General features: G+C 44.5%; 1 protein-coding gene across 5 annotated transcripts in view; it reads right to left on the bottom strand.

The window, feature by feature from the left end:
- nlgn2a (neuroligin 2a) overlaps window positions 1-13,088 on the bottom strand; it is a 241,886-nt gene that overhangs the window by 140,867 nt on the left and 87,931 nt on the right. For 4 of the 5 annotated variants that reach the window (XM_029753988.1, XM_029753990.1, XM_029753991.1 and 1 more), the window contains exons 3-4: window positions 12,457-12,606; window positions 2,207-3,173 (exon numbers count right to left, since the gene is read on the bottom strand). In XM_029753988.1, the coding sequence (XP_029609848.1) occupies window positions 2,207-2,705 (499 nt within the window). In that variant the 5' untranslated portion in view covers window positions 2,706-3,173; window positions 12,457-12,606. The remainder of the gene's footprint in view (window positions 1-2,206; window positions 3,174-12,456; window positions 12,607-13,088) is intronic. The other variant, XM_029753989.1, reaches the window with a different exon arrangement.

Below are 13,088 nucleotides of genomic sequence, written 5' to 3'. Positions count from 1 at the left end.
GCACGGTCAAACGTAAGTGCAGTTATTGTGATGTGGAAACGTCTAGGAGCAACAATGGCTCAGCTGCAAAGTGGTAGGCCCACTTAGGCCCAAGCTCAAAGAACAGGACCGCTGAGTGCTGAAGCATGTAAAAATAGTCTGTCCTTGGTTGCAAACCTCACTACCAAGTTCCAAACTGTGTCTGGAAGCAACGTCAGCCCAATAACTGTTTGTCGGGAGCTTCATGAAATGGGTTTCCATGGCCGAGCAGCCACACACAAGCCTAAGATCACCATGCGCAATGCCAAGCGTCAACTGTAGAGGTGCAAAGCTCACCGCCATTGGACTCTGGAGCAGTGGAAATGCGTTCTCTGGAGTGATGAATCGAACTTCACCAGGTGCAATTTTTTTATTGATTTTATTTACTTAACCTTTATTTAACTAAGCAAGTCAGTTAAGAACAAATTCTTATTTAAAATGAAGGCCTAGGAACAGTGGGTTAACTGTCTTGTTCAGGGGCAGAACGACAGATTTTTACCTTGTCAGCTCGGGGATTCGATCTGCCAACCTTTCGTCACTGGCCCAACGCTCTAATCACTAGGCTACCTGCCTCCCCAAATCCAACGGATTAATCTGGGTTTGGCAGATTCCAGGAGAACGCTACCTGCCCAAATGCATAGTGCCAACTGTAAAGTTTGGTGGAGGAGGAATAATGGTCTGGGGCTGTTTTTCATGTTTCGGGCTAGCCCTCTTAGTTCCAGTGAAGGGTAATCTAAACGCTACAGCATACAATGACATTCTAGACGATTCTGTGCTTCCAATTTTGTGGCAACAGTTTGGGGAAGGCCCACTCCTGTTTCAGCATGACAAATGCCCCTGTGCACAAAGCGAGGTCAATACAGAAATGGTTTGTCGAGATTGGGGTGAAAGAACTTGAATGACCTGCACAGAGCCCTGACCTCAACTCCACCGAACACCTTTGGGATGAATTGGAACGACAACTGCGAGCCAGGCCTAAACGTCCAACATCAGTGGCCGACCTCACTAATGCTCGTGGTTGCCCCCGCAGAAATGTTCCAACATCTAGTGGAAGCCTTCCCAGAATAGTGGAGGCTGTTATAGCAGCAAAGGCGGGATCAACTTCATATTAATGCCCATGATTTTGAGATGTTCAACGAGCAGGTGTCCACATACATTTGGACATGTAGTGTATTTCCTACAAGCTGATCGAAATGTAAACGTTTCTGAGTTTGTCTGTTCATAGGAGAAAAGTATGAAAAATGAAAAGATTTAATTCCCCTGCCAAAAGAAATTTGGAAATTATTTGGAGCAAGGAGAGAAGTTTCTAGGGAGGTTTTAGATAAAGTATTTCTGGTGACAGATGACAGTTGAGTTGAAAGAAACTCTGTCCTCCTCTCCTTCCCTTCCTGCACCCCAGACCATCGAAGATTGACACAACTGTCAGAAAATTATTTTGAGGCAAAGCAAGGAGGGTTTGAATCAGTAGAAGAAACCTTACTTTTCCTCAGGGACGGACTGGCCATCTGGCATTTTGGGCAAATGCTAGATGGGCTAGTCCATTTTTAGCCAAGTGGGCCTGTCTAACTTGGACTTTTCACAGAAAATTATCATTATCTGGCTATAAATGGGGACCTCAATGGAAAAAATTGGCCAGTGTGGGGCCTCGAGGAAAAGAATGGGGCAGTGTATTAGAAAAGTGAGGGCCGGTTACTGGTCGTAGTCCGCCCCTGCTTTTCCTCCTTCCCTCTCCCCTTACCTTGTTCAGCCCAGACTCAGACATAGCTCAGTGGCACCTCTAAAAAGAAAATGGGAGAAGACCTTAAAATTGTCTGAAAATGATTTAGACAAGTAGAACAGGTTTCATAAAGTAATCACTCATCAAACTTCATCTTCATGCCCCAGACCTACTGAACCAAAGAAAGATTCACGAAAAAACATTTGGAAATGATTTGGGCAAGGAGAGTGAGGTTTCAGGGGGTTTAGCTATGTTTTGGGTTAAAAAAAAATAAGATTGTTGTAGCCTTATGTCTCACCCTGGACAAAAAAAGGACTAAAAGAAGATAATTAGATAAGATCTAATGACAGATCCCACTCGACCTTCCATCTCCCCTTCCCATCCTCACCCTCCTACCCCCATGTAGGTGTATAGATAGACATGAGTGGCGCCCCCTATGGGAGAGAAGGACCACCCCTACCCGACACTCACCGTCCTCGGTGGGCACGTAGACGTTGAGGTAGAGGCAGTCCTCGCTCTGGTTCTGAATGTAGCTGGCTGCCACATCCAGGTTGTCTGTGAACCACACCGGCAACATGATCTCCGGCAGCACGCCGTGCACGTTCTGCGGGCACACCGGGGCGAATGCCGTGGCGTTGCGGATCTCCTGCCAAGAGCCCGGTGCCTCGGGCGGCTGAAAGCGGCGGTCTCCGATGGGCGCGGTGGCGTAGGGCACGCCCAGGTACTGCTCCACCGGGCCCAGGATCTCGTTGTTCAGGTCCTTTTTGAGCCCGCGCAGCTTGCCGTAGTTGGTGGTCACCGTGGGCAGCTTGTTGGCGGGGTCTATCTTCTGGCAGGAGGTCAGAGAGAGGCGGAGAGCCAGGCCCAACAGCCAGACTAGACAGGTGTCGGCCATGTTGCAGCAGGGGCGGGGACTAAAGTTGAGACCCCGCCCATTTGGCTTACACAGGGATAGAGGGAAAAGATACATGACTGATAGCTATAGACTCCACCTCCAACTCAATGATTATCGTCCGTCTATGTTAGGGTTCCAAAGAGGACTCAATGTTCATGAAGATATAGAATATTGGAGAGAAAGGGAATAGAAAGAGAACAAGAGAGAAGGCGTAGTTGAGAGTGTTTATGAAAGAAAAAGTGGACCCTCAGAAAGGGTGGAGGTCTGGAACGAGGGAGGGAGTACAGGAGGATGGGTGGAGGAGGAGTGGAGTGGTGTGGGTGGTGCGGTGTAATACAGGGGGGCTGGAGAGGTTGGGGATTAGGGGGAGACCGGGCGGTCTTTAGAAGGTGTGGTTGTGGTCAGTGTTGGTGTTCTACGGTCGCGGGCGAGAACGGTTCCACGGTCAGAACTCTGTTACGTTCCATCCTCCTGTACGGTCCTCATCACGGTCGATGTCTGCGGTCACAGTTCCTGGTCAACTGTCGCCGTCACAAACGGACCCTGCAGAAGAGAGGGGGGAGAGAAGGGAGAGGAGAAAATAAAAGATTAAGGATTACTTTTGATATCACAGATGGCCTACCAATCAGTACAGCCCATCATTCATGTCTGTATTGCTATCTGTGAATTTCCAGCTAATGACCTGTAAGTCATTTAGTGTACTGGGAATGAAAATCTATATCAATATCAATATCTTCTCTGACTTATTTCGGCCATAAAAACAACCCCTACACATAATGACAGCTCCAATACATCTACGTGGGGATTCATCATCATCAGTGTTCCAAAGATAACTCACTAAAGTATAGACATAATCATGTCGCTCATCCAAGCCCTCTATGATCATCGCTGATCCATCCTTAGTCCTTATTATGGGCTGTAATCACCATGGAGACGCTATTGATGCCTCAATAGTTATAGATATTCATTTCCTATTGGGCAGCTGTGGCAAAGCTGACAAACACTCACTCACACACACACACACACACACACACACGCACACACTCAGAAGGATGCACGCTTGGACACTCACACACACAGGGGCCCAAACACAGGCATACACACGGGCACACACACACACACACACACGATACTGGATGAGACCGGTCTTTCACTGACCGTAAGGGTCAATGGTCAACAGTGGCTGTTTATAAGCAGCTTAGAGAAGCTTCCGGATGCTTTGGATCCCAGCTGCGACATGCAAACACAAACGCACGCACACACACACACACACACACACGCACACACACACACACACACACACACACACACACACACACACACACATCAATAAGTATATACGCACATGGGAATGCACCAATCTGCACACACATACTGAGTGAGAGAGAGAGAAAGGGAGAGAGGGAGAGAGAAGGAGAGAAAAAGAGACTATCCAAAACAGAGATGTATGGATAAACCATTTCTCCAATCTTTTTAGCAGTATAACAAAGAACAAACAACAAAAAGATATACATGATCAAATACAAATCTTAGAATCAACTATTAAAGACTACCAGAAACCACTGGATTCTACAATTAAATTCTACAACCACCTAAAAGGAAGCGATTCCCAAACCTTCCATAACAAAGCCATCACCTACAGAGAGATGAACCTGGAGAAGAGCCCCCTAGGCAAGCTGGTCGAGGGGCTCCGTTCACAAACACAAACACACACCACAGAGCCCCAGGACAGCAACACAATTGGACCCAACCACTGTTTTGGTTACAACATGATTCCATATGTGTTATTTCATAGTTTTCATGTCTTCACTATTATTCTACAATGTAGAAAATATTTAAAATAAAGAAAAACCCTTGAACGAGTAGGTGTGTCCTAACTTTTGACTGGTACTGTCTGTTTCTCATGCCAATAAAGCCCCTTGAATTGAATTGAGAGGGAGAGAGAGATTTGCCTCTTATATTCCAGTGTTCCAAAGATCTCTCTCTCTCTCCCTCTCTCTCTCTCATCATTAATGTTACTGTCAAGCTGTACTCCTAGGCTGCGTACCAAATGGCACCCTATTCCCTATATAGTGCACTACTTTTGAACAGGGCCCATAGGGTTCTGGTCAGAAGTACTGCACTATGCAGGGATTAGGATGGCATTTGGAACACTCCCTTAGTCCCTCCAGTTTGTCCCTTGTTATTGGGTTATCACCAGCCCATAATTGCTCCATTTAATGTCCTCATTAACTGTATTATTGCTTCAGCTGTCTGGGTTTGCTTTTTGCCAATAAAGCTATTTGTATTTGGAATTGAGGGAGAGGAGACGGTGAGTTAATTTGGAAGCAGAGTTCTGATGGTGCGATGAATTTAAACACAGATAGGTCGATGCAAATAATGAGAGTTGGTTTTGTGAAAAAAAATACTCTTTCTTTGGTTCAAGGAAATGATACTGTATTTTAGCTCCGTTCATGCAGTTTGGGGTAGAAAAGCATTGCGGATATGATGTGCCTTGTAAAGCTAGCGTGACTGTGGGGTGTGTAATTGGAATACAATGAAAATGTTCACCGTGTCTCGACTGTTATATTCCTTGTCCCCACTTTATTGTACATTCCATCCTGTTATGTTTCTGTCTGTTTCCATCGCTCCCTTGTGTGTCCTCTCTCTCTCTTTTCTCCCTCTATTCTTCTTTCCGCGTTCCTATTATTTTCTCTCCCAGTCTTTATCCAAATCTTTTAGCCCCTAGAGTGTGCATGCATGCGTGCTTTTGAGGACACACGTTCCAGTTTGTGTGTGTGCCTCCATTCTTATACTGTATGTGTGTGTGTGTGTATGCACATTTTCCAGTGTATGTGTGTGTGCATCAGTATGTGTGTGTGTGTGTGTGTGTGTGTGCCTGTTCGCATCCGTGTGTGTGTTTAAACATTCCTGTGTGTGTGTGTGTGTGTGTGGGGGGGGGGGGTCTATAGTCTCTGTGTGGTTTCTCTTCTCCTAATTAAACCTCAGAGAGAGGAGAGGAGACACCAGAGAAACCCTACCCACGCACCCAATAACACACCAGGCCACAACACATTCAACTTTCATGCTCAAAAACACATAAAAGTGGCCAAGAGAGGAAGTCTCAACTTAGATCAGGAAGGTATATCGCAAAGAGAGGATACATCCATTGAGTGTTAATATGGAACTGATTTCAAGGCAGATCGTAACTACCTAAGGACTTTGTAACCCTGCTAAACTGATCAGTGTAATAATGGTCAAGGTGACCTCCAGGGTGGAGGACACATGTGGCCCAGATCAACACTCCGTCCTGGGGCTTGGTTAGAGGACGATCCAGGGTGGACATCGGGGTACTGGCAGATGTTAGGCTGCCTGAGGGACAGCCAGGTGTCAGGGCCCATCTGAGAGGCTTCTAATTGGATAATTGTTTCAATTACGGAGCCTAATTGGCCAAGCTAGCATTGCCGGGGGGGGGGGGGGGGTTGCCGAGGAGCAGCAGGGGGAAAGAGCCAGGGACGGCAATATTCCAACATCAGAGGCGTCACACCAGCGGGCCACTTTTTTGTTAGGTAGTTCCCACTTGAATACACTCGCTCGCTCGCACACACACACACACACACACACTCATACATGATTCATATGAGGGAACACAACATCAGAATAGTATTTTCTCCTGTCCTACGGGGAAAAGGGGGGCACAACACTGACGTGGTGTTGGCAAGCCACCAGTGTGAAAATAAAAATATTTATTTCTGTCACTCTGTCTCTGTCCGTCTGTCCCCCCCCCCATGGTATACTTGAAGAATTACTTTGATGGACACTGTGTTTTATCCCTTTATCCCTTCATTCCTCCAGCCCTCCACTCTTTCATCTCTCCGTCCATCTCATCATGACTTCCAAAGGCTCAGAGTTTTCAGTTCTAAATCAGCTGAGCTCGTTTTAATTACAAAACAAATGATGACAAAATCTCAGTTGACAGTGTGGAGACGGTGTAGTTACCTGACACTGTGTATGTGTTTGGTCTAAGTGTTGGGGAGGTCAACCTGAAGCCTTGACACAGTGACGGTGGAAGACAGTGATTGAGGGAGCTGATTGCCCCTTTAGTCTCTGCGGGTGACAAGGGAAGAGAGAGCAGAGTGGGCGACCCAGTCTGACCCCTCCTGTGACAGGACGGCTGCTCGGCATTCTTTGAGGCGGGGCGGCTGGTCGGTCACCATGGTGACAGCAGGCAGACAGCTCAAGACAGAGGTTGGCCATGCCAACGGGCAGGTCAGCAGCAGTTCACACCACTGTCACTATAACTGTCTCCCTTCTTTATTTCTTTATTTTCTTTTATGGTATCGTCCCCCCATCACCGCTCCTCTATCTCTCTGTCTGTCCGCCAGGGAGGAAGAGAGGGATGAGTTGACCGAGAGTTCAGTGGGAAAGTCAACGATGGAGGGAGAGAGAGAGAGAGAGGAGAGGAAAGGAGAGCCTGAAGAGACAGCAATCAGATACGGCCATATCTCTCGTTCAGACCTGATGATTTGTTTGCAAACTCTCACCTTTCTCTTTCTCTCTCACCATTCTCTCTTTCGCTCACCTCTCTCTTTCTTCATCTCTCTATTCTCTCTCCATTCTCTCAACATTCTCTCACCATTCTCTCACCATTCTCTCTCTCTATTTCTCTATTCTCTCACCATTGTCTCTCTCGCTTTCTCTCTCTTTCTTTCTATTCTCTCCATCATTCTCTTTATTGCTCTCTCTTTCTCTCTCTAATCGCTCACCATTCTCTCTCTTTTCTCTCTCTCACTCTTTAGATACATGTTTTCTCCGCTGCTTACACACAACAATGTCAATAGTGCTTGGAAGGCTACTACCTATCTACTCACCAGCCAGTTACTATCTATTATCGCTATTATCTGATCTTGCAGTGTGTGTGTGTGTGTGTGTGTGTGTGTTACTGTAATGTTAATTCACTGGTGATTCTCCCCAAATCCCCATTCACTGAACTGGTAAAATACTCTCAGCAAGAATGGTCTGATAGGATGCCAATTCTACTAAAGTTAGAAAGGACAGGAAAGAGGGAGAGGGAGAGAGAAAGACAGAGAGAAAGAGTGCGAGCGCGAGAGAGAGAACAGAAGTGATTCATGAGAGGAGAATGTGGGTTGGTGGGAGAATTGTAGACAGCTACACACACACTTCAACACTTCACTTCAGGGAGGGTGACTCAAGAGGTTTCGGGCCAACAGAGCACAAAATTGGAAACAATACGACGGCAAGAGTTAAAAGAAAATATTTACAGGGTTTGAGCTTGTGTGAGAGCATGGTTTCTGCCGACGGTCAGTGGCTCTGGGTCTAGCTCTGAGGAGCATGGAGGGGACTGGACACTCATTAGCCAGCTACTGGTTAGATGAATCACTGTCTGACAGACAGAGAGGGGGCTGTGTTCCAAATGGCACCCTATTCCCTAGTGCACTACTTTTGACCAGAGCCTTATGGGGGAAAGAGACTGAGAGACAAGAGACAAGGGCCACATCACTCTGCTTGTTACGTCGTATCTGTCTACACATACACGCCCATACACCTGATACACACAGACAGACATGCAGGAAAACAGACGCACATACACTGGATATATCTGATACACACTGGGGCAAGGGATAGAGAGATACAACAGATATAACACAGAGGTCCACAGGTAGATAACAGGTACAGCTGAAGTGGGAAGTTTACATACACTTAGGTTGTAGTCATTAAAACTGTTTTTTCAACCACTCCACAAATTTCTTGTTAACAAACTATAGTTTTGACAAGTCGGTTAGGACATCTACTTTGTGCATGACACAAGTCATTTTTCCAACAATTGTTTACAGACAGATTATTTCACTTAAAATTCACTGTATCACAATTCCAGTGGGTCAGAAGTTTACATACACTAAGTTGACTGTGCCTTTAACACGCTTGGAAAGTTCCAGAAAATGATGTCATGGCTTTAGAAGCTTCTGATAGGCTAATTGACATCATTTGAGTCAATTGGAGGTGTACCTGTGGATGCATTTCAAGGCCTACCTTCAAACTCAGTGCCTCTTTGCTTGACATCATGAGAAAATCAAAAGAAATCAGCCAAGACCCCAGAAAAAAATTGTTGACCTCCACAAGTCTGGTTCATCCTTTAGAGCAATTTCCAAAGGCCTGAAGGTACCACGTTTATCTGTACAAACAATAGTACACAAGTATAAACACCATGGGACCACACAGCCGTCACACCACTCAGAAAGGAGACGCGTTCTGTCTCCTAGTGATGAACGTACTTTGGTGCGAAAAGTGCAAATCAATCCCAGAACAACAGCAAAGGACCTTGTGAAGATGCTGGAGGAAACCGGTACAAAAGTATGTATATCCACAGTAAAACGAGTCCTATATCAACATAACCAGAAAGGTCAGCAAGGAAGAAGCCACTGCTCCACAACCGGCATAAAAAAAGCCAGACTTCGGTTTACAACTGCACATGGGGACAAAGATTGTACTTTTTGGAGAAATGTCCTCTGGTCTGATGAAACAAAAATAGAACTGTTTGGCCATAATGACCATTGTTACGTTTGAAGGAAAAAGTGGGAGGCTTGCAAGCCGAAGAACACCATCCCAACCGTGAAGCACGGGGATGCAGCATCATGTTGTGGGGGTGCTTTGCTGCAGGAGGGAGTGTACTTCACAAAATAGATGGCATCATGAGGATGGAAAATTATGTGGATATATTGAAGGAACATCTCAAGACATCAGTCAGGAAGTTAAAGCTTGGTCGCAGATGGGTCTTCCAAATGGACAATGACTCCAAGCATACTTCCAAAGTGGCTTAAGGACAACAAAGTCAAGGTATTGGAGTGGCCATCACAAAGCCCTGACCCCAATCCCATAGAAAAATTGTGGGCAGAACTGAAAAGGTGTGTGCGAGCAAGGAGGCCTACAAACCTGACTCAGTTACACCAGCTCTGTCAGGAGGAATGGGCCAGAATTCACCCAACTTATTGTGGGAAGCTTGTGGGAGGCTACAAGAAACGTTTGACCCAAGTTAAACAATTTAAAGGCAATGCTACCAAATACTAATGGAGTGTATGTAAACTTCTGACCCACTTGGAATGTGATGAAAGACATAAGCTGAAATAAATCATTCTCTCTACTATTATTCTGACATTTCACATTCATAAAATAAAGTGGTGATCCTAACTGACCTAAGGTGGCATTTTTACTTGGATTAAATGTCAGGAATTGTGAAAAACTGAGTTTAAATGTATTTGGCAAAAGTGTATGTAAACTTCCTACTTCAATTGTATATGTGTGTGTGCTCCTCTGTGTGTGTGCGTGTGCGTGTGTGTGTGTGTGTGTGTGTGTGTGTGTGTCTGCCCAAGTGTGCCTCTCACTAGTTCCTGGGCGGGTTGTAGTGCGTCACAGCCAGCCCCAGCGTTGTTCTCTGACTGCCCTTCTGTCTGAGTCCTGACTGACTCCTCTAGAAATCAGCTGGGGCTAATTGCACTCACACACACTCTAATAAAACAGACACACACCAGCTAGCACATTTGGTTCCTTGGAAGTTGTGGGAACGTACATTTTTGGTTTCCCATTGGTACTGGCAACGACGCTATACGTTTCCCGACCGCTAAAAAATGTACGCTTTCTGAGAATGGAAGGGAACATTTTGCCTGTTCTGGGAACGTACATTTTTAGGTTGCAGGGAGGTTCTGAGAACATTTTACCAATGTTCCCTGAAAGTTTTCCTGGGAGGTTTTATTAACGTTCTGAGAAAAGAAATTACAGGTTATTTGGATGTTTTTGAATAACTTTCTTAAAATGTTCACTGAATGTTTCAATAAGACTTAATAGCACTGCTAGTTTAGTTGGGGTTAACTGTTTTGAACTCCAAGCACACATGGAAGTTAATTTGCTGAGGCATTAATCATGCAAACACAGTTATTTTTAATTTATTGTGGCACGGCATTAGTGAGATTTTAACCTATAATCTTGTGTTGTCTATCCATGGAATTAGTCCACAGTGCAACCAGGATGGAGCTAACATGCCATGTTTTTTTAAACTCCTACAAAGCTGTTCATTTTAGTCTATTCAAACAGACCACATTTCAAAGGAAACAAGCACTCATTAAGATCAGATGTGGCCAATTAGTGGGTGTGGCCAACACACCTGAACACACTTGTTAAAGATAGAGGATAGAGAGAGTTTTGTTGATGCTGAGAACGGAATGTATATGTGTTTTCATATAACATTCTTAAAACATTCTTTGAAACTTACTGAAGTTTTCTTATTGTTTTTATGGAACATTTTCTTAACGTTCTTGGAAAAATTTGAGAACCTAACTTATGCAAAAGTAATGAAATTCCCACAGAAGAATGTTGCTTCTTAACATTCTATGAACTATTTGAGAACATTCCTAATGTCAAACCAGTTGGAAAATGTTCCTAGAACATTACCAAATGTTAATTAAATGTAACCATGTTTCAACTTTTAGGAAACATTCTGTTAAAGTAATGAAATAACAAGAAATGTATGTTTTTTTTCAAGTTCCTTAAATGTGCTGAGAATGTTCCACAGTCAAGCAACTATCCTACACCATTCCCAGAAAGTTGAGGGAAGGTTGTATGCAAAATAACCATACGACAACCATGCTCCCACCAAGCTATATGAAACATATGGTTCTCAGAACGTTATGTGCTAGCTGGGCCAGGAGAGGTCGAGGATGACACCGCTTAAGGCCAGGAGAAGAGCTGCTCAGTAGGGTAGAGAACACGGCCAAGGGCCCTGGGTGGTTACTGTTACAGTACTTTAAGAGATGGGTGCTATTTAAATAGATGATTCAAGTGATCATAGATATTTCACTATCTCAATATGTGTTTGACTTTGCCTTAGAATACCAGTTCTTATACTTACCTTTGAAAACATGCACTTATGATGCATATCATTTAACATTGTACTGCAGTGGGCTAAATCAGGGTCACACAGTGTTTCTTGGTAGTCTTAAACAAATCTACTTTGAAACAAAGGTATACACCTCACACACATGGTTATGGGCTTAAAAAAAGAGGACACCTGTACCATGTCAGATATAGAGGTGAAATGTATTACATTTTGACTTTGCATCCCAATATTACACTTTATATACATCACAGAAGACTGAAATATAACAAAACCATTTGACATAGAAATACCAGATTTTCTGAGTGTAAATGTATTTTTTAAAATTAATTATGAAAAATATGAATAACGTTCCACCCATGAGGCCACTAGAGGGACACACGGTCCTGTGTGGCTCAGTTGGTAGCGCATGGTGTTTGCAATGCCAGGGTTGTGGGTTCGATTCCCACGGGGGACCAGTAGGGGGGGAAAAAATGTATGAAATGTATTCACTACTGTAAGTCGCTCTGGATAAGAGCGTCTGCTAAATGACAACAAAAAAAAGAGGGAGATTTGGTCATTTGACTGCATGTGAAACCGCCCCAGCGCATTTGTTATTGTTGTTGTTTTGTTGATGAAAAGAAGGAGCAGAGCCTCCAGCAACGTGTAAAAAAAATACACCCTCTGTTGTTCTATCGCGCATGCAATGATGTGTGATGATGTCAAAGGGGGAAAAAAAACTGTGTTTGCTGTTTGAAGTAACTGTAATATTGCAAACGGACGTGGCGGTTTCAACAGGTACGGACTCCAGCTTTTAAAGTCAGCCGACATTCTACATTTACTTTAACTTAGATTGAATTGACTGAGTTCAATTGACTGAGCTGTAATGACCCCGAGCCCAACATTAGCTCCAATCAGCCATCAGTCAGCCAGCAGTATGTTATCATTGGAAGTGAACATTACCAGGCAGACATATGGAGCGTATAGTGAGGACCCAGGGAGCTGATGGGCTGTGGCCCCAGGGCAGTAGACAGAAGGCTGGGGGGACCGGGACTGGTGAGGGGCCACTGGAACTGGAGGTCTGGAGGTGCAGATTAGGCTGGGGACAAGGCACTGGATGGTATAGAAGAAGAGATGGAGAGAGGGAGACAGAGGCAGAGGGAGATTTCCCCCAGATGGATTGCATGACACATTCAATTGTATCAGAATGTTACGTCATCAGCGATATTGTTGTCGTTGATGTTTGATTTAAATCAGTAATGCTGATTAGGGTTAAATATTTTTCCGACATTTTACAAATGTTCACTTTTCTCCCGGGTAACATGGTATTTCTAGCCCCAAACTGGAATGTCATTTTAAACATATAAAGAATATAAATATGTCTGGATTTGATTAGAGCTTTGATCAGCATGAACATTTTACCCTGATGCTACCTGAGCCTGTTGAGGCAAATATTAAAAACATTTTATCAACTAGACATTAAAGACATTTTATAAGCCCAAACCCCAAAAAAGCCCAGACTTGTCCCATTATCCAACACATAGCCTATGATATACAGGGCATTCGGAAAGTATTCAGAGATGTATCTGTGGTCT

Source organism: Salmo trutta, chromosome 5 (genome assembly GCF_901001165.1).
Source record: "Salmo trutta chromosome 5, fSalTru1.1, whole genome shotgun sequence".
Classification (NCBI taxonomy): Eukaryota; Metazoa; Chordata; class Actinopteri; order Salmoniformes; family Salmonidae; genus Salmo; species Salmo trutta.
Note: the sequence above shows the minus strand (reverse complement) of the source record. Positions and strands in the feature narration are given on the sequence as shown.